Source organism: Staurois parvus, unplaced genomic scaffold (genome assembly GCF_062004578.1).
Source record: "Staurois parvus isolate SC_StPar_1 unplaced genomic scaffold, SC_StPar_1.0 ptg001955l, whole genome shotgun sequence".
Classification (NCBI taxonomy): Eukaryota; Metazoa; Chordata; class Amphibia; order Anura; family Ranidae; genus Staurois; species Staurois parvus.
The window spans coordinates 67,501-88,684 of NW_028319751.1; the positions used below are offsets into that span (position 1 = coordinate 67,501).

Here is a 21,184-nt window from a genome sequence, read left to right on the forward strand (position 1 = left end):
CAACTCCAGACCTTTTACCTGCTTAATTGATGAAGCAATAATGGAGTCGCCCACACTTGGCCATGAAACCACTTTTGATTTAATTTTCCAATTACTTTTGATCCCTTAAAAAAGGGGGTTGGCTACTCCTTGAGCTGTAATTCCTAAACCCTTCCTCCTGTTTGGATGTACATACCCTCAAATTAATTATGGTAAATACCTGAAAAAACTAAAATTGTGCCTTTGTCCAAATATATATAGATATATCTCGTATTTTTCGCTCCATAAGACGTACTTGACCATAAGATGCACATAGATTTTAGAGGAGGAAAACAAGAAAAAATTCTGAACCAGTGGACTGCGGACACAGTACAGGAAATGGCCGTGGACTGCAGACACAGTACAGGAAATGGCCGTGGACTGCAGACACAGTACAGGAAATGGCCAGAGACTGCGGACACAGTACAGGAAATGGCCAGAGACTGCGGACACAGTACAGGAAATGGCCAGAGACTGCGGACACAGTACAGGAAATGGCCAGAGACTGCGGACACAGTACAGGAAATGGCCAGAGACTGCGGACACAGTACAGGAGATGGCCAGAGACTGCGGACACAGTACAGGAGATGGCCAGAGACTGCAGACCTTTGGGGAGGGGGGATGGGTACCCCCAATTTGACAGGTACCCGCTCCCACTTCCTCCCTGTAGACTTGTGGGACACGTGACCGATCCCAAAAGACTACTGGGCCATTTACAAAGCACAGCGCTTCTCGCACATGCGCAGTGGGCACCCGTCTGTGAAGCCGCAGGCTGTCACAGCTCAGTGCCCACACTGAAGTTGCCTGTGCCAGGGAGAGAAGACAGCCGGTGAAAGCTGGACAATGCTAGACCGAGGAACAGGTAGGACCGAGGAGCATGTTCTTCTGCACAGTAAAGCAGAGCGGCTGACTCTGTATTCTAACACGGCGGCGACGTAGGGGAATGCCGGGCCAGCCGCTCCATATTCACTCCATAAGACGCACAGGCGTTTCCCCCCATTTGGAAACATTTGGGAAAAAAGTTTTGTCTTATGGAACACTTTTTAATCAGAGTATAGTATCAAGTCAATTAAACTCCTGGGATATTGATCTGGTCATTTAAGTAGCAGAGGGAGTTGTTCATCAGTTTCATCTGCTTTGGTGTTGATGAAATTAACAACAGGTGCACTAGATGGGCAACAATGAGACCATCCCCAAATCAGGAATGGTTTTACAGGTGGAGGTCACTGACATTTTTTCACTAGTTTTGTATTTGGCTAGGGTCAGTGTCACTACTGGTAGCATGCGGCAATACCTGGACCCTACAAAGGTTGCACAGGCAGTTCAACTCCTCCAGGATGACACATCAATACGTGCCATAGCCAGAAGGTTTGCTGTGTCTCCCAGAGCAGTCTCAAGAGCATGAATGAGATTCCAGAATGAGAGACAGGCAGTTACCCTAGGATAGCTGGACAGGGCCATAGAAGGTCCTTATCCCATCAGCAGGATCGGTATCTGCTTCTTTGTGCAAGGAGGAACAGGCTGAGCACTGTCAGAGCCCTACAAAATGACCCACAGCAGGCCTCCGGTGTGAGTGTCTCTGACCTAACAATCAGAAACAGACTTTGAGGGTGCCCTGAGGGCCCGACGTCCTCTAGTGGGCCCTGTGCTCACTTCACAGCATCATAGAGCTCGATTGCCATTGAACACCAGATTTGGCAGGTCCGCCACTGGTGCCTGTGCTTTTCACAGATGAGAGCAGGTTCACCCTGAGCACATGTGACAGACGTGAAAGGGTCTGAAGAAAGCGTGGATCACGTTATGCTGCCTGTAACATCGTTCAACATGACAGTTTTGGTGGTGGGTCAGTGATGGTGTGGTGGAACTTCCATGGAGGAACGCACAGACCTCTACAGACTAGACAATGGCACCCTGACTGCCATTAGATATCGGGATGAAATCCTTGGACCCATTGTTAGATTGCTGGTGCAGTGGGTTCTGGGTTCCTCCTGGTGCATGACAATGCCCGGCCTCGTGGTCAGAGTATGCAGGCAGTTGTTGGAGGATGAAGGAATTGATACCATTGAATGGCCCCCATGCTCACCTGACCTAAATCCAATAGAACACCTCTGGGATATCATGTTTTGGTCCAACCCACGACGCCAGGTTGCACCTCAGACTGTCCAGGAGCTCAGTGATGCCTTTTCCAGATGTGGGAGGAAATACCCCAGGACACCATCCATCGTCTCATTAGGAGCATGCCCTGATGTTGTCAGGCATACATACAAGCACGTGGAGGCCATACAAACTGAGTACCATTTTGAGTTGCTGCAATGAAATTTCAGCAAAATGGACTAGCCTGATGCATAATTTTTTCACTTTGATTTTCAGGGAGGTCTTTGAATTCAGTCTTCTGTAGGTTTATAATTTTCATTTCCATCAAATGATGAGGCATCCTTACATTTCTTAACCACTTCCATACAGGGCACTTTTACCCCCTTCCTGTCCAGGCCAATTTTCAGGTTTCAGCGCTCTCACACTTTGAATGACAATTGCGCGGTCATGCAACACTGTACCCAAACTAAAATTGTATCATTTTCTTCACACAACTAGAGCTTTCTCTTGGTGGTATTAATCACCTCTGGGGTTTTTATTTTTTGCTAAATTTAACAAAGACTGAACATTTTTGAAAAAAAAAACACTTTTCTTTGTTTCTGTTATAAAAGCTTGCAAATAAATAATTGTTCTTTATAAATTTAGGCCAATATGTATTCTGCTACATTATTTGGTGAAAATAACCCAAATTAGTATTTATTATTTAGTCTGTAGGAAAGTTATGGAGTTCACAAACTATATATGGGATATATCTGAAAATTGATCAATCCTGAAGTACTGACAGCCAATTTAATTTCTTGAGGTTCAAGAATGACAGAACAGTACAAATGACCCCTTTTTGCAAAGTAGACAGTCCAATGTATTTAATAACAGGCATGGCGTGTTTTTTGAAGTTGTAATTTTTTGTCATTTTTCAGAAAATGAAGAAATTTAAAATGATTTTCACTTTTTTTTTTTTTTTACATACTGTCACCAGTGCAGTACAGCGGCATCCTATAACTGGCACGGCGGTGATCAGGGACACGGACTGGTGACAGCATGAAAAAAAAAATTGATAATTTTATTTTTTTTTATTTTTAATTTTTTATTACATTTTTTTTTCTTTTTTTAACATTTTTTTTATATTTCACTATGACCAAAGTAGTATAATGTTACCATAGTAACATTGTACTACTTTGGGGAAGTGATCAGTATTTTTTTTTTCAGTTTGCTTATAGCAAAGAATTACTTTGCTATAAGGAAGCATTTACCTGAATAAAATCGATTCATTCAGGGTTTTTTTTTTTTTTTTGTGCTTAGCTGTGATTTGGCCACGGCTAATCACATGACACAGCTGGGCTGTGATTGGCCCAGCTTGTGCATGTGGTCACTGTGACCATTCACAGCTAGACACACTTGTATGCAATGGATGGCTTGAAAGAAAGCCATCCATTGTATACAACTGTCATGTGACCTGCTGTGATTGGTCACAGCAGGTTACATGGTACTGGCAATGGGGCCGGTACACAGATCTGGCATTGGCCCTGTCTGAGGCACACGGCCGATGACAGATCGCGCCACAGCGTCCACTCGGAGGGACAAGCTGTTCGACCAGCCGCCATCTGGCTATAGGCCGGGCGGCAGCTTGTTAAACATTACCGTGTGTGTGTAATACACACACACACAGTGGGGAAAATAATTATTTGATCTCCTGCAGATTTTGTAAGTTTGCCCACTTACAAAGAAATGAAGGGTCTATATTTTGTATCATAGGAGTATTTTAAATGAGACAAAATATCAACCAAAAATCCAATGAAAACACATTCAAATGTTATAAATTGAGTTTAGTTTTTGATCCCCTACCAACCAACAATATTTCTGGCTCCCACAGACTGGCTATGTACACATGTGGTACACAGATTAGTTCTGTCAATTTAAGAAGGTGCTCCTAACAATTCGTTATGTGTATAAAAAGACACATCCACAAAATCTATTTCTTGGCCACAACCATGGGCAAGACTAAAGAGCTGTCAAAGGATGTCAGGGACAAGATTTTCAATTTGCACAAGGCTGGAGCGGGCTACAAGGCCATCAGCACGAATCTTGGTGAGAAGGAGACAACTGTTGGAGCGATTATTCGCAATTATTCGCAAATGGAAGAAATACAAAATAACCAGTCATTAAACAATTGGTAATATAATATGCCATCATGGACTAAAATCCTGCAGCACCCGCAAGGTCCCCCTCCTCAAGAAGGCACATGTACAGGCCTGTCTGAAGTTTACCAATTAACTTCTAAATGATTCAGAGAAGGATTTGGGAGAAAGTGTTGTGGTCAGATGAGACCAAAATTGAGCTCTGTGGCATTAACTCGACTCACTGTGTTTGGAGGAAGAAAAATGCTGACTGTGACCTTAAGAACACTATTCCTACGGCCAAACATGGAGTTGGAAACATTGTTTTGTGGCTGTTTCTTTGCTAAATGTACAGGCTGACTTTGCCGCATTGAGGGGCCAATGATGAGGCCATGTATTGTAAAATCTTGCATGAAAACCTTCTTCCCTCAGCCAGAACACTGAAGATGGGTCGTGGATGGGTCTTCCAGCATGACAATGACCCAGAACATACTGCCAAGGCAACAAAGGAGTGGCTCAAAAAGAACATTGATGTCATGGAGTGGCCTTGCCAGTCTCCAGTCCTTAATCTTATAGAAAATTTGTGGAGGGAGCTGAAACTTTGAGTTGCCAAGTGACAGCCATGAAATCTTAAGGATTTAGAGAAGATCTGTAAAGATTGGACCAAAATCTCTACTGAGATGTGTGTAAACCTGGTAACCAACTACAAGAAACCTCTAACCTCTGTATTTGGTGGAGAAACCCTTGTTGGCAAGCACAAAGTCATGTTTTGCTTGGGGATCAAATACTTATTTTACTTACTGAACTGCAACTCAATTTATAACATTTGTATCATTTGTTTTTTCTGGATTTTTGGTTGATATTCTGTCTCTATCATTTAAAATACACCTGTGATGCAAATTTATAGACCCTTCATTTCTTTGTAAGAGGACAAACGTACAAAATCTGCATGGGATCAAATAATAATTTTCCCCACTGTATATATGAAAATTGATCAATCCTGATACCAAAGTACTGTTGGTCGCTCTCTCTCATTTCTTGAGGCTCTAAAATGCCGGACCATTTGAATAGCCCCCAACTGACCCCATTTTGGAAAGTAGACAGTGCAAGGTATTTAGAAGGAGGCATGGCGAGTTTGAAGTTATAATTTTTTTGTCTGTTTTTTTGAAAATAATTTCTTTTTTAATTATATGGTCACCAGTGCAGTGCAGCATCATCATATGACTGGTGTGACGGTGATCAGGGATACTGACTGGTGACAGCATGTTTAAAAAAAAAAAAAAAAATTGTTAAACTTTAACATTTTTTTTGTGCGCTGTGATTTATCAGTTTGTCGCAGTGCCTGCAGCTGCCGCCCACTTGCAGTAAATGTACTGTGAGCTGGCAGCAAGTGGTTAGTATAGTCACAGATAGGAAAATGTGGGAAACTGTTTTTCAATAATATAGTATACGGTGTAAATAAAACGTCTACACATCCCAAATTTAAATGTCAGGTTTCCATGATGTAAATTATTAGACAAAGATAAATCATTTCAAAACTTTTTCCACCTTTTGATGTAACCTATAAACTGCACAACTCAGTTGAAAAACAAACTGAAATCTTTTAGGTGGAGGGAAGTAAAAATAAAAATAACGAAAATGCGGTTGCATAAGTGTGCACACCCTTAAACTAATACTTTTGTTGAAGCACATTTTTTTTTTGATTACAGCAGTCAGTCTTTTTGGGTACAAGTCTATCAGCATGGCACATCTTGACTTGGCAATATTTGCCCACTCTTCCTTGCAAAAACACTCCAAATCTGTCAGATTGTGAGGGCATCTCCTGTGCACAGCCCTCTTCAGATCACCCCCCAGATTTTCGATCTGGACTCTTGCTGGGCCATTCCAAAACTTTAATCTTCTTCTGGTGAAGCCATGCATTTGCTGATCTGGATGTATGCTTTGGGTGGTTGTCATGCTGAAAGATGAAGTTCCTCTTCATGTTCAGCCTTCTAGCAGAAGCCTGAAGGTTTTGTGCCAATATTGACTGGTATTTGGAACTGTTCATAATTCCCTCTACCTTGAATAAGGCCCTAGTTCCAGCTGAAGAAAAACAGTCCCAAAGCATGATGCTGCCACCACCATGCTTCACTATGGGTATGGAGTTTTTTTGGTGATGTGCAGTGTTGTTTTTGTGCCAAACGTATCTTTTGGAATTATGGCCAAAAGTTCAACCTTGGTTTCATCAGACCATAACACATATTCCCGCACGCTTTTGGGAGACTTCAGATGTGTTTTTGCAAAATTTAGCCGGGCTTGGATGTTTTTCTTCATAAGAAAAAGCTTCCGTCTTGCCACTTTACCCCATAGCCCAGACACATGAATATGGGAGATTGTCACATGTAGCACACAGCTAGTACTTGCCAGATATTCCTGCGGCTCCTTTATTGTTGCTGTAGGCCTCTTGGCAGCCTCCTACACCAGTTTTCTTCTGGTCTTTTCATCGATGTTGGAGGGACGTCCAATTCTTGGTAATGTCACTGTTGCGCCATATTTTCTCCACTTGATGATTACTGTCTTCACTGTGTTCCATGGTATATCTAATGCCTTGGAAATTCTTTTGTATCCTTCTCCTGACTGATACCTTTTAACAATGAGATCCCTCTGATGCTTTGGAAGCTCTCTGCGGACCATTGCTTTTGCTGTAGGATGCGACTAAGAAAATGTCAGGAAAGACCTACTAAAGCAGCTGAATTTTATTTGGGGTTAATCAGAGGCACTTTAAATGATGGCAGGTGTGTACTGACTCCTATTTAACATGATTTGAATGTGATTGCTTAATTCTGAACACAGCTACATCCTCAGTTATAAGAGGGTGTGCACACTTATGAAACCACATTATTTTAGTTTTTTGTTTATTTCAGTTTTTTTTAATTGCGTTGTACAGTTTATAGGTCACATTAAAGGTGGAAAAAGTTCTGAAATGATTTACCTTTTGTTTCATTTTTTTACATCACAGAAACCTGACATTTAACAGGGGTGTGTAGACTTTTTATAGGAGATTTACTAAAACTGGTTGACTCAGGATCTTGGGCACCTGTGCATGGTAGCCAATCAGCTTCTAACCTCAGCATGTTCAGTTAAGCTTCAGCAATAAAACCTGGAATCTGATTGGTTTTTATGCAGAAGTGGACAAGATTCTGAGTCAACCAGGTTTAGTAAATAAACCCCTTTATGTCCACTGTACATAGCAGCCTGACTTCAATAAAGTATATTCTCTTTGGTGGAAAAAAAAAATCTTCACGTCAGGCTTTCATGATGGAAACCAGCTAGTTTTTCTTTGTTGGAAGGTTATGACTTTGGAACAAATAACAAACTGCTTGAAGCCAGCGCCTCCCAATACCGGAGCAGAGTTAGTGATTGTAACCTTCACCTTGTACAACAAACTAGTCAGTTTAAAAAAGAAATGAACGGCAAAACATGTATGTATAGATATAAAAAGCTTTATATACACATTTTTTCCCTTTTTATATGTGATTACTTACCCTCTGTTCTCTGATGCATAAGAGCTAGGGGAGGAGAAACAGCAGTATGCTGGTAGGAAACCATCAAAATAACCCTGTCAAGGCAGAAATGGGAGTTACTAGTATTTTAATATTGTCTTAATTTCAACTGTGCATGCTTTGGGACTCGCTTTGCTTCTGTGCTCACTGCTTATCCTTGCTTCTGTGCTTACAACAAAGCCAGTTAAATTGGAAAAGTCTCAAATGCCATTCTGTATACGTTTTACCAGGTTATTGACTCACTAAAAATCGAAGCCACCACAAGAATGAGAGCTTGCAGTTTTTTTTTACATCTGCTCTCACAGGTTCTTTTTAAGTAAATTTATTAATGCATATTTCACCTAAAGCTGTAATATAGGTTTTTAGTAAAATCACAGTTTAAACGCTTGTTTCTTTGTGTTTTACAGCCTTGTAGAAAGAGATCTCGAGAAGACAATTTGTTCAGAGAAGAGGAATATGAAATGCATATCCATTCTGCAGAAAAGTCATTAATTTCTGTGCAGGCCTTAATAAAGGAAAGCCACATTCCAGCATGGTTGCAAGGCAAATTGCACAGTATCCAAACTCTGTTAACTAAATTACAACAGAGTTGTCAGTACCCTTAGGGTAAGTCTTTCCAAAAACCTATAGGTACAGTGGGGAGGGATTAGATCCATTGCAGTGTTTTAATATCTGTATCTAAATTGGGGACCCCTCCTTCTACAAATGCTTGTAACTTGGGTATTAAGTTCATAGTGTAATGTAAAACCACTTACTGACTTGGAATTATTATGCTAATTAAGAGTAAGGATTAGCGGCCAACTTGATCCAAAACAGTGACACGGAAAGTACTGAGGTAAAAAAACTACGCAGAAGGCGGTCAGACTGTTTCCCTGCACTCTGGGTTTACATTAAAGTGCACTTGTAATTTGGATTAAATCTGACAAAGTATTTAGACTTCAAGCAGGCACTGACACGTTACATAGTTTTTAGGACCTCTCTGGCTTTGACACAGTCAACCACCCTCTGTTCAACAAAAATCACCATTTCCCTTGGTCCTCATGCCTATTCTTCATGGTTCTTATCTTACCAATCTCATACCTTCAGTGTCATTTACAACTATCTCCTTCTCCACTTCCTTCTTCTGTTGGGGTCCTCCAAGGCTCTGTCCTTGGACCTATCTTATTCTCACCCAGCATCTCCTTTCTAGGTCAGCTGATAGCTCGCCACGGCTTCCAATACCATTTCTATGCTGACAACACCCAAATTTATCTTTCTACCCCTCAGTGTTTACCCCATCAATATTCTCACACATTACTAATTTACTACCAGGCATAGCAGTATGATAGTCATAACACTTCCTCAAATGCAACTAATCCATACTGAGCTCATAGTATTTCCTCCCCCACATGCTTCTTCCCCTGACTCCTTTGTCTAGATTGATGGTACATCGATCATTCCTATCCTGTATATCAAGTTGTTAGATGCCCGGGACATGTATTTCTGGGTGCCAGGCAGGTAGTGTGTGTGTTTTTTTTTTTTTCTTTTCTTTTAACCTTTAGCCCTGCTATAGCCCCCACTATGTCTCCCAGGCTCCACTTGCCCATCTGCAGACCCGGAACATGGCCACTCCCCTTGTCCTGATGTGCAAGTGGTGTCGTGGCTTCACTTTTGGGTCTGCATTGACAGAATGTAATGCAGTGCGATGTGCACTGCATTATATCCAGTGAAGTACAAGGGAGACATCCAGGGTCCTTTAGAACCTGGATGTTTCAATACAAAGAAATAGAGAATCTGACACCCAACATCATCACATCACATCACACCCAAAATCATCACTGTGTGTGTGATAGGGAAAAAAAAGTTAAGTGAAATTTTTTTTTTTTAATTGTACAAAATAAGTTACATCCGAACACATAACCCCAAAGAAACATTTTTTTAAAGGCCATCCCACCCCCACATATACACAAATACAAACATAACTGCACTCGCTGGGGTGCCTACGTATGAAAACGTTGATTGCGATACACATGCTATATATTGCCGCCCACACCAGAATGAGAGCAATAATTCAAATATTAGACCACCTCCGTAATGCTAAACTGATGACCTATAAGGGGCTTTAAAAGTGTCGCCTATAGAAAATATAGGGTACTGATGTTTGGAGCAATTTCATGAGCGAATGAAATGTTGGATATCTATTTTTACTTTGTGCAACCTCATCTTTTATATTTTACAAAAAAAATTGGGTAATGTATTGCTTTTTTGTACCCTAAAATTAAGAGTACTTTTTTACTGAAATTTTTGTGTTTCCTAGACCTTTGTGGTAATATTGTGTGACATAAAAAATTGAAACTACCAATATTTTATTCTCTAGGATTTCTGCTTTCAGAAAATATATAATGTTTGGGGGTTTTGTGTAATCTTCAGGCCTTTATTATTTTTAAACCTGCAAAAACCGCTTTAGCAATGAAAGGGATAAAGGATAAGCCTGACACTCCCCTTTCCTGACCAGCACCCATTCGATGCTCATTACACTGCGAGGTCTCGCTCCTCCCTACTAGTCTCCGGGTGTGGTGCTGGAGACAGGCAGGGAGGAGATAAACAGCACCATGTTAAAAAAAAAAAAATTAAACAATTAAAAATATTAACCACTTGAGCGCCAGAGGATTTACCCCCCTTAATGACCAGGCCTCTTTTTGCTACTCGGCGCTGCACTAATTCAACTGATAATTGCACTGTCATGCAATGCTGCATCCAAACGAAATTTACGTCCTTTTTTTCACACAAATAGAGCTTTCTTTTGGTGTAATTTGATCACCTGTGCGCTTTTTATTTTTCACGCTATAAACAAAAAAAGGCCAAAAATATTGAAGAAAAACAATATTTTTTACTTTCAGCTATAAAAAATATATAGTAAACTCAAAGTTGGTTATAAATTTAGGCCAAAACGTATTCTGCTACATGTTTTTGTTAAAAAAAATCCCAATAAGTGTATATTGATTGCTTTGTGTGGAAGTTATAGCGTCTACAAACTATGGTATAAATACTGCAATTTACGCTATTTTTCTGCTATACAGCGCTGCGCTAGTTTAACGGACAATTGCGCGGTCATGCAATACGGTACATAAATTAAATTTACATCCTTTTTTTCCCCACAAATTGAGCTTTCTTTCGGTGGTATTTGATCGCCTGTGCGGTTTTTATTTTTTGCGCTGTAAAAAAAAAGGCTGACAATTTGAGGGGAAAAAAACAAAGACTTTTTGCTATAAAACATATCCAGTAAAAAAAAAAAATGCAAAAATCAAATTTAGTCATAAGTTTCTGCCAAAATGCATTCTGTGACATGTCTTTGCTGAAAAAAAAAACCCCAATACGTGTAAATTGGTTTACGTGAAAGTTATAGCGTTTACAAATGGCGGGAAAGATACTGGGATTTTTAGGTTTTTTCTTTATACTAATAATGGCGGCGATCAGCGAATTATGGCTGCGATCAGGGACTTATGGCAGGGACCAGCGACTTATGGCGGGACTGCGGCGGACATTCTGACATTGGGGGGTACTGACTTGGGGTCACTGACATCCCCAAAAACACTAATACAGTGATCAGTGCAAAAAAAAAAAACCACTGACACTGTACTAATGGCAATGGGGAGGAAGGGGTTAACTTTATTTTGCAGGGAAGGGTTATAGGAGTGAGGGGAGTGTTTTACTAGGGGGCGGGGGTGTGTACTGGACGGGACAAGGCTGATCGAGAGAGAAACTGTTCTTTCTCGATCAGCTCATCCTCGAGCTGACAGGGAAGTGACAGACAGCACAGCTACTGCAGCTTTGCTGTCTGTCACTGTTTGCCGCCAATTGCCGGGAAACAGCCGCTAAGGACTGGCTGTGACCCAGCGACTCACATCTGCGGCAGTGATCCGCGGGACAGATAGGGCGACGGCGCACCTCACGCACGCCCCCTATTTGTTTACAAAACACACGTTTTAAAACGTGGTTTTGCCTGCGAGTGCCGCCCTGCCGCCGTATATATACAGTGGCTGGGCGGCAAGTGGTTAAACATTTAAATCGCCATAAAGCCCCTTTTTGTTTTAAAAAGCCCCAGACATTCCTAAAAGCACAGTTTTGGTTAATTTTGTAATCTGGTTTATTTTTTTTAATCTGGAAAAGTAGATTGTCATGAGGGACAAGTAGATTGAGACACAGATTTAGTCTCTGGACAAGTAGTTTTTTCAAAAATTTCCACACCCTTGCTGTCTGCCCTCACTTTGATAAGCACTGCGCAAATTGTTGTCTCTGTATAAATGCTGTGTAATAATAAAAAACAGGTCCTTTCATTTTTACGTGTGTGAGCGTGCATGTGTGCAGATTATCAAAAATCCTTTAACCCCTGCGTATCGTGTTTGCTAAGAAACACATCTAATAGTTTTTTTTGTCTGTTTTTTTTAGTTATCTAAGCTTTCAGCTGATACTAACTGTGCAAGGGCATTCCCCATTTTACTGCTCTAAGAGTAAGGAACCCCTTAAGGTTGAACCGCTTTAAAGTTCATGATGTGGCCACTTGTCCTCTTCAAACACCTTAGATTACGCAGTTTTTTATAATACTACAGCCACCATTGATATATTTGCATATTCCAATCATATCCCCCTTTAAGCAGCTCCAGGGAGAAGTTTAATTTCTTATTTGTACATCATAGAACACAGGACATATTCATATTCATGACCACTGGGTTATCCTGCTATTTTGAGCTGAATGGACACTGGCAAAAATGGAAGCCTTGTTGCCCAGGCAAACCCCCTCCCAGCACAGCTTATCCTCCGTTCTCAGCTTCCTTAGGTGATGGTCATGGGGTGTCTGGTAACTGGTGAGTTTCTGGGAGGGTGCATTACTGGTACAGGATGGTGATCTCCTGAGGGGAAATTATGTCACCGAAGGCAATTTGGGAGTGCCTACTGTGATGAGTGAATACTGGGCTTGGCCTCTGCAGCCTGGAACGGAAAGAGCCCCTATTGTGTGGAAGTCCCCCTTTTTGGATGTGTTCCCTTAACCACTAGGTGCCTGTTCAGGGTGATGCTATTTTAGATGTACAGGGCTGCATTTGGGGTACGCTAATTCAGAGGTTCCCTCTCATGGCGATTTTCAAAAGGGGTGGGACTTTACCATATATTTTGGCCTGATGACACACTTTTGGGTGTGTCTGTGAATGCTTAGGCACCATGTTGCGTTACTCTGGTGGCTGCTACAAATATGTAACACTCTTTGGGTTTTCTGGGTTCAGAAGAGGCGCCATTCTACTCAACTAGTGGTGGAGACAGTGGTAGCAGAGGCAGTTCCAATGCTTCCCTGAACGTTTTCAGGATATTTCTAGTTGCCTGGTATTGGGTGTCTTAGCACTGATTGGTGGCTCTCCCTCATGGGGAAAAGGCTTGTTAACCCTCAGCAAGTTGTGACAGAGCTCAGGCAAGAGAGGTGTTGGAAGGATGATGTAGTGGGTGCCCAAATCCTTTCGTCCTGTAGGGAGGCCCACTGCACCGTTCACCGTGCAGTGGCTTCCATAAGGTCAGTTTAGTTCTGAATCCCCGTCTTTACCTGACTTTTCTGTTTTAGTGGAACATTCCTTCAGCTCCTTTGTATTTAGGGAAGCTGCAATTTCTGTGCTGCTTTAACAGCTTTCAGGGGTTCTCTCTGCTCTGGAACACCTGGGCCACAAACGGTGGACATTCCCCTTCCACACCTTCCCTGATACTGGAGGATGAGGTATAGACCAGAGTCATTTCAATGAGGAGTAAAAGACAGATGAGGATCAGGACTCCTCTATTGGAAGAGTATTCTAAGGCAGAAGCTCAGGGTACATGTTGCAAGTGCAGAATCCACTACTAAACTCCCTAAGTTTGGGTTCAAATGGCTGCCAAAGCCCCTCATATCTTCCTGTACACCCTAATTTGCAGGAAGTGATGTATGCTTGTTGGGCTTATTCAGAGGTGTTTTCACCACCAATGGTTAGCCCACCAGTACCCCATGGAGGAAGAGTTCTTTAAGAAGTGGTGTTCTCATTCTACAAACCTCACTATTTCCTATCTAAATAAGACTGACAGTCCCAGTTGATGAGGTCCTAGTTATCAAACGCTACAGATAAGCTGTTTTAGGCCCATTTTAAGGTATCTTTGTCTCTGGTTGTGGCAGCTCTGCAGTCTGATTCCAAGCGATCAAGATTCTGGGGCTGTCTTTGTCGTATATTTTTTTTTCAAGATGTGCCAAATATTTTCAATATGTGAAAGGTGTGGACTGCAGGAAGACCAGTTAAGCACCAGGACTCCCGTTAATGAAGCTTTATTGTTTTCTTAGATGCCGTATGTGGTTTTGTACTGTTCTGCTAAAATATGCAAGGCCTTCCCTGAAAAAGTCATCCTCTAGATGGGAGCATATGCTGTTCTAAAACCTGGATATATCTTTCAGCATTGATGGTGTCTTTCCAGATGTGCAACCTGCCTATTCTATACACAGATGGAATCAGTATGGAAAGAAGGCAGGCATTACTTTGCACAATGTTCCACTAGGAAACCTTGTGTCCTGTCATTCAGGTGGATGTTTCTTGATACAAAATGTCAGTTACCATCTACTTAAACATTGTTGCTGACGAAGTACACCATTTCACCCTGTTATTCCCTGATAGCAGTGGCCTCCTTTTAGGATAATGTTCGCTCCCACACTCCAAAAATGGTCCAAGAGTGGTTTGAGGAACACAACGATGAGTTTGAGGTGGTGACTTGGCCTCCTAATTCTCCAGATCTCATTCCAATTGAGCATCTGTGGGGTATTATGGAAAAACAAGTCCAATCCATGTAGCAACTGATAGGATTTAAAACATCTGCTACTGGAAGCTTGGTATCAGATGCCATAGCATAACTTCAGAGGTCTATTGGTCACCATGCTTCCATGAGTCAGGGCTGTTTTGGCAGCAAAAGGGGGACCTACTCAGTATTAGGTGAGTGGTTATTACGTTATTGGTGATCAGTGTATAAATGCAGCCTGTCAATAGTTACCATAGTAATTTTTGTTTTTGAGTTCCCCCATATCAGTTTTATTGTTGATAATTAACAGTTTAAAAATAAGGGATCTGGTTTCATAAACAGGCCAGTTGTCCAGCAATTTTCGCAACCCCCTTGCCAGAGGTTGGCGCAAACCATATAAGACTGCCAGTTTAAACCTTTTTTCTTTCTCGTCCATTGAGGTACATATGAACATAAACAATTGAGGTTTAGGTCACTGGCAAACAAAATCTGTAACCCCTTCTCTACCCAGTATTCCGCGTGGTTTTTTTTGTTTTGTTTTTTTGTGCTATTATTCTAGGAGGTTGGATACCTTTTTTTCAGCTATGCTGAAGAAAGTCTGTTTAATGCTTTATACCTGGGAGCCTGGACTTGGGGAGCGCCATTTAGATAGGCCATGCCAGGGACATCTTGGTTGATAAAGACTATCGGTCTGTTAGGGTGTATGTGGTGATCTCTTCTCCTGCCTCAGGGGTGTCACCTTACCTGAGGTTTAAGTCTGGTTCCCCGTCCTTGATTTGTTAAGGGATGCTACTTTTTTACTCATTCTCTCGTTGTTTGGTGTTCATGTACACCAGTCTGGTGTTGCGATAAGGGGAGATTTTTTAATGGGGTCACCTGACTGGTGATAAATGTCTTACAGTAGATTTAAGTCCATTTAGTAGAGAGATGCTCCCACAACCTCCCACATCCTGTTGTCTCCCAAAGCTCTTGGTATACACCTGTAAAGTATATAGTATAAAAGTGCAGCGGTAAATAAATTAAGTGATGTCAAGTGAAACAATTAAGTGCACCATAGAAAGTGAAATAAATATGAATAAAGTCCATAAAATATATAAATGGATAATCATGTCCGTGGGGCTACAAGACACCGCAATCACAGTGAGAAGTAGACTGTAATTTTGATCCAGTGAGAAGATCTACCACCTCTGCCAGATGTAAAATCACCAGAAAGCTACTGGTAAATAGCATATATGCACATCACATCAAGGAGCCAAAAACAACCAGAGGATCTATCTTGAACTGCTCTGCCACAGGCAAAACGAAGGTGTACCTTTTTCCTAGAGAGAATAGGCCAGGACGTTCTCTTCCTTGTTCAGACTGGTGGTAAGGGCACTGACTACTTCTTGCAAGGCCAGGGGGAAGCCAAAGCCAGTAAGGGCACCCACTGCATGGTATATCTGGCTGACTGAGGAGTCCTCACTGATGGCACTAAGGAGAAAATCACGAGTTTCATTGGAGATAGGTACTTCACAGTTGTTCAGGCCTTGGCTCGACTGAACGGCATAGAACAGCAAATCCACGTTACTAGTGTCTGCATTTGAACGGATGACAATGTTGGAGCGGATAACATGGCAGGGGGGTGATACTTTTCTATAGCCACTGTAAATTATTTTTTAAAAAGCGTCGGCTTTAGATATGCTTTCATCTTGCATTGGTTTGTTTTACGCTTTTTGTCTGTTTCAACGTCTCAAGGAAATTACTACAAGGACATATAACTCTCCCACTACTTGGTCTTAAAGCCAAAACCAAAAATGTATCCTATTGCAGCTTACCAATCATTAGATGTGGTGGCTGCATCAGTTTTCCTTTCTTTGGCTTTGTTCCCGTTCCTTTTCACCTGGTGATCTGGCCAATAACACACTAGCTGTATTAGTAAGACACTACTTAGGATGAATGAGCACAACAGCACTGTCAGTCTGCAAGGAGGGTAATGTTAAATGTATTAGCAGATTTAAATACACAAACAAATTGAAGCCAAACTCCAGCCCACGCTTTATAATCAGTTACAGCAGTTTGTCCTTTGGGGATAAAGGTTTTACATGAGTACATAAAAGCTGATCATTTTAAGAACCCCTGTGAGTGTTAAATGGTTTTGTCTCATCCCTGTAAACTGATACTTTCTGCTGGAGAGCTTGTGCTTTTAACTCTTTCCCAACAGCGCCTCCCAGCCCTTTAAGAGGTTTCAGATGCCAGGAGGTGGACATTTCAGTCATGTGGCCGCAGTAATTGGCTGTCACATGACTGAAAAGCTCCCGATCACAAGTAGAGATTGAGAGCTCTCCAATACCAACTGAAAATGTACAGGGAGCGCGCTCTCGGCACAGCACTGTTTACATTTTATTACACATATATGCGGCCTCTTGGCGTTCTGGCCCACCCGCTAAGAGGCCACATATATGTGTATGCTCCGCGGGAAAGGTTAATCATCCTAAATACAAAACGACTGTCAGCATTTTATACCAATCTTTTAACTGCTTCAGCTCCACCCCATAGCAGAAATACTGCTACAGGGCAATAGCTGTGTGCAAAATCACGTGTGTATATATACATGATTTTGCATTTCTGGGTAGGGGGCGCGTGCACCCTACCCATGCCGCCTTTCGTGGCCTGCACTCGCTGATTGCTGAGGAGCTCCGGGGGGTAGAACTGTTAGTAAACAAAACAGTTCTTACAGTGAAGCACAAACACAGCATCATGTAAAACAGCACACAGTTAACCCATTGATCGCCCCAGATATTAACGCCTTCATGCCCAGTGCCATTAATACAATATCAGTACTTTTTATTAGCACTGATCACTGTATTGGTGTCACTGGGGATGTCAGTGACACCAAGTCAGTTCCCCTTATAGTGGGACTGCGACAGGCATTCTGACAATATGTCACTGATCCGCCATTACTAGTAAAAATTAAAAAAAAAAAAAAACAAGCACAGTATATATACCACCATTTGTAAACTCCATAACTTTCATGAAAACCAATTAATTTACACGTATTGGGATTTTTTTTTTTTAGCAAAGATATATAGCAGAATATATTTTGGCCTAAATTTATGAGGAAATTAGATTTTTTACATTTTTTAGTGGACATGTTTGATAGCAAAAAGTTAAATTTTTTTTCTCAAGATTGTCAAGTTTTCTTTTTTTAGCGCAAAAAAATTCAAAACGCACAGGCGATCAAATACCACCGAAAGAAAGATCTATTAACCTCCCTGGCGGTATGATCATGTCAGGAATTTTGTGCTGAAAGCGGTACCATTTTTTTGCATGGAAATATGTAGTTTTTAATTGTAGGCTGTAATTTTTAGGAATAACTCACTGAAATCTGTCCGGACAAGAGTCTATTAAACATTCCGGATATGATAAAACTTGAAACACAAAATCATAAATTATAATTTAATTAATAATCATAAAAAATAATATAATAATAATCAATTTAATTCAATAATATAATCAAACCAAAAACACTGAAATTTGAAATACAGAGGCAAATTCGCACATCGCTGAGCAAAGTCGCAAAATCGTTTTCAGTGTCTGATGACGAATTTCCCCACAAATCATTATCACTCAATTCTGCAAGTGGTTCTGATTTACTATCGCTGTTCTAAAACCGCTTTTGATGTAAAGGGACGCTTTTTGGCCGCCATGGACTTTTCTAAGTTTCCAGGCAGAAAGAACAGTCAAAATGCAGGCAGGGCACAGGACAAAGCAGTGGGGACAAAATGTATGTGAAATGCAGTGAAAAAGCAATGACAGCAAAAATGTCATTTTTTAAAAATTTCAAATTTCCCGCCGGTTCCGCCGCCCGAACGTTCCGACGTCACGGGGACCGGAACACGGAAGTCAGATGCCGGCATCCGCCGGAGGAGATGGACGGGGACGCTGCAGGGGACACATCGTGGGAGCGAAGGACAAGGTAAGTGCTGCAGGGACCCCCAGAGAACGCTGCATGGTAAGCCCGAGTGTAGCTCGGGGTTACCGTTCTTCGTATAGAAATTCTACCCCGAGCTACACTCGGGAAAACCGCTAAGGCGGTTAATGGGGAAAAAAGTACATAAATTTAATTTAGGTACAGCGTTGCATAACCAGCACAATTGTCAGTTAAAATAACGCAGCACCATAATGCAAAAAATGGCCTGGTCAGGAAGGGGGGGGGGGGTAAATCCTCTGGAGGGCAAGTGGTTAGAGGATAATTTCTTCCAAAACATTTGAAAGTTGTGAACAGGTTACAATCTTGTTTATTTTACTTTATTTTTGCAGGTTCCAATACAATGGAGCATCAAAACCATAGTGTGGTCCTACCAAGGCTATAAATATCCATCTGTGTGCACACTAAGCATATCTCTTAGGAAAACGCTATACCGGAAAGGAGAATGGCACTTTTGGTGAATGCAAGAAGTGTTACAAGACATGGAAAGCGGCTTGTTACATTGCAAATGTGCTACTCAACTTCCACTGTGCCCTCACAAAGACATGTAAAGCATACCTTAGGTTCAGACACGTGGATCTGGAATATTTTGTATTCTGTACTCTGGTGCCCAACATTATGTACTTGTGATCGTGTATTGCAGCTAGGAATAATGGCTATGCTGAGCACCAGGCACAAGTGCAGTTTTATATTGTATGACAGCAATCCAGTACAGGCGCAGGTTTGATAGCCTAGACACTAGTGCCCATTCAGTTAATTTGCTTTTATTGAGAATTTTTTTAATTTCGCCTAGAAATGTATGTAATAAGTCCTATAACCTTTTTCACAGTTACAGGAAACATTGGTTGCCATTCCTCTCAAGTTGATCTGATCGATACTTTCAATAACATCTGAGCCATATCAGATCAGGTATGAAGAACCAGTCAGGAGTTCCGACAAAGCACTGAAATCAGAGACAAGCCAGGCAAATGGCAGACTATTTCTCTTAGTATATGTTTACTATAGAGAATAACTCCACCCTAAAAAATGTTTAGTTTTAAGTTGGTAATTTTGGGATGAGCCAAGGTTTTTTATACTTGCTTCTGACTCTAGAGACAAACTTTACCTGCCATTATTTGTGGATCTACCTCCCAATACAACCATACTGATAGTCTCAGGTAGCTGGACCTTTCTTTAAAGATTGTTATCCATGGAGAATTGCAGATATCAAGATTTTCCTTTGTAACCCGCAACAGCAGTTGGGTGAAACTGAGAGTGAGGACAGGGGGATCTTTAGAAGTAAACATGGGCTTTATGGGTGGAATTGGTATTTTAAAAAAATATTCATCCCATGACAGTTGTGAAGCACTTTTTGATGGCATTTTGCTGTGAACTCTTAAAAGCAGGGAAGCAGTTGGATGAAGAATTGTATATTTGAACATGTGCTGGGAAAAGGATGGGGGGAAGTCACATTGGGGTTGATTTACTAAAACTGGAGTGCAAAATCTGTTGCAGCTGTGCACAGTAGCCAATCGGCGTCTAACTTGATTTTTCAGTTTTTAGCTCTTGACAAAAAAAAGCCTGGAAGCTGGTTGGTTTCTATGCAATGCTGAACTAGATTTTGCACTCTCCAGTTTTAGTAAATCATACCCAATATGTCTATGGCAGCACCATCCAAGTCATGCCATCCAAGGGTGCATATTAAATGAGTAATATTCCATTTTATTAACATGTAAATATATACATTTCTTAATTGTTGTAAATGTTTACTATTTGCCATTTAAAGTAAATAAAAACTTTTTTTCATAAACAAGTTTTTTTATTTATTTACTACTTGCCTGTCCACTAACTGTACATTTACTGCTAGTGGGCAGCACAGCCAAGCTGTGCCATACCCGTACGTCTCGATTAACTTCTTGGTTTTTGAACGCATGTGCCCCCTGCTGACCTGTGCTATAATGGACACAGCACAAGTTTGTCAGCAGGTTACACTCAGTGGTATTGGCTGTACACCTTCTGATTGGCTGTGGCCAATCACACCACAGAGTTCTGTGTTTACAAACACATCGAGCACAGAATAGCGAACTAGCGGTTCTCCCTAAAATCAACTCTGAGTTCATGGAGAAAAGACACCCAGATCCTATGAGAAAAGTAGCACGCATACACTTGTTAGGCACACACTTAACTCCTTGGTTGCCCTTCTGATCACCCCTGTCACCCATTAGTACAGTGTACAGTATTATCACTATATTAGTGTTACTAGTGACATCAGTGTCAGTTGGTGTCCCTCCCAGTCAGTGTCAGCACCGAATTGCCTGCCACATTATTACTACCACCGCAATTACTAGTATAGCATCTATACAGTGGATATAAAAAGTTTACACACCCGTTAAAATGTCAGGTTTCTGTGATGTAAAAAAAAGACAAAGATGAATAATTTCAGAACTTTTTCCACCTTTTTAATGTGCCCTATAAACTGTATAACTCAATTTAAAAACAAGCAAACCTTTTAGGGGGGAAGTAAATATAAAAAACTAAAATAATGTGGTTGAATAAGTGTGCACACCCTCTTATAACTGGGTATGTAACTGTGTTCAGAATTAAGCAATCACACTCATAATCATGTTAAAGGGAGTCAGTACACACCTGCCATCATTTAAAGTGCCTCTGATTAACCCCAAATAAAGTTTAGCTGTCCT

General features: G+C 41.2%; 1 protein-coding gene across 1 annotated transcript in view; it reads left to right on the forward strand.

The window, feature by feature from the left end:
- Positions 1-20,298, forward strand: part of LOC149433158 (FIGNL1-interacting regulator of recombination and mitosis-like) — a gene marked incomplete at its 5' end in the record, with an annotated part of 80,822 nt that extends 60,524 nt beyond the window's left edge. Inside the window, 2 exons of the mRNA XM_089664579.1 lie at positions 8,176-8,374; positions 18,839-20,298. Of these exons, the coding sequence (XP_089520705.1) occupies positions 8,176-8,373 (198 nt within the window). The remainder of the gene's footprint in view (positions 1-8,175; positions 8,375-18,838) is intronic.
- Between the last annotated feature and the right edge of the window lie 886 nt (positions 20,299-21,184).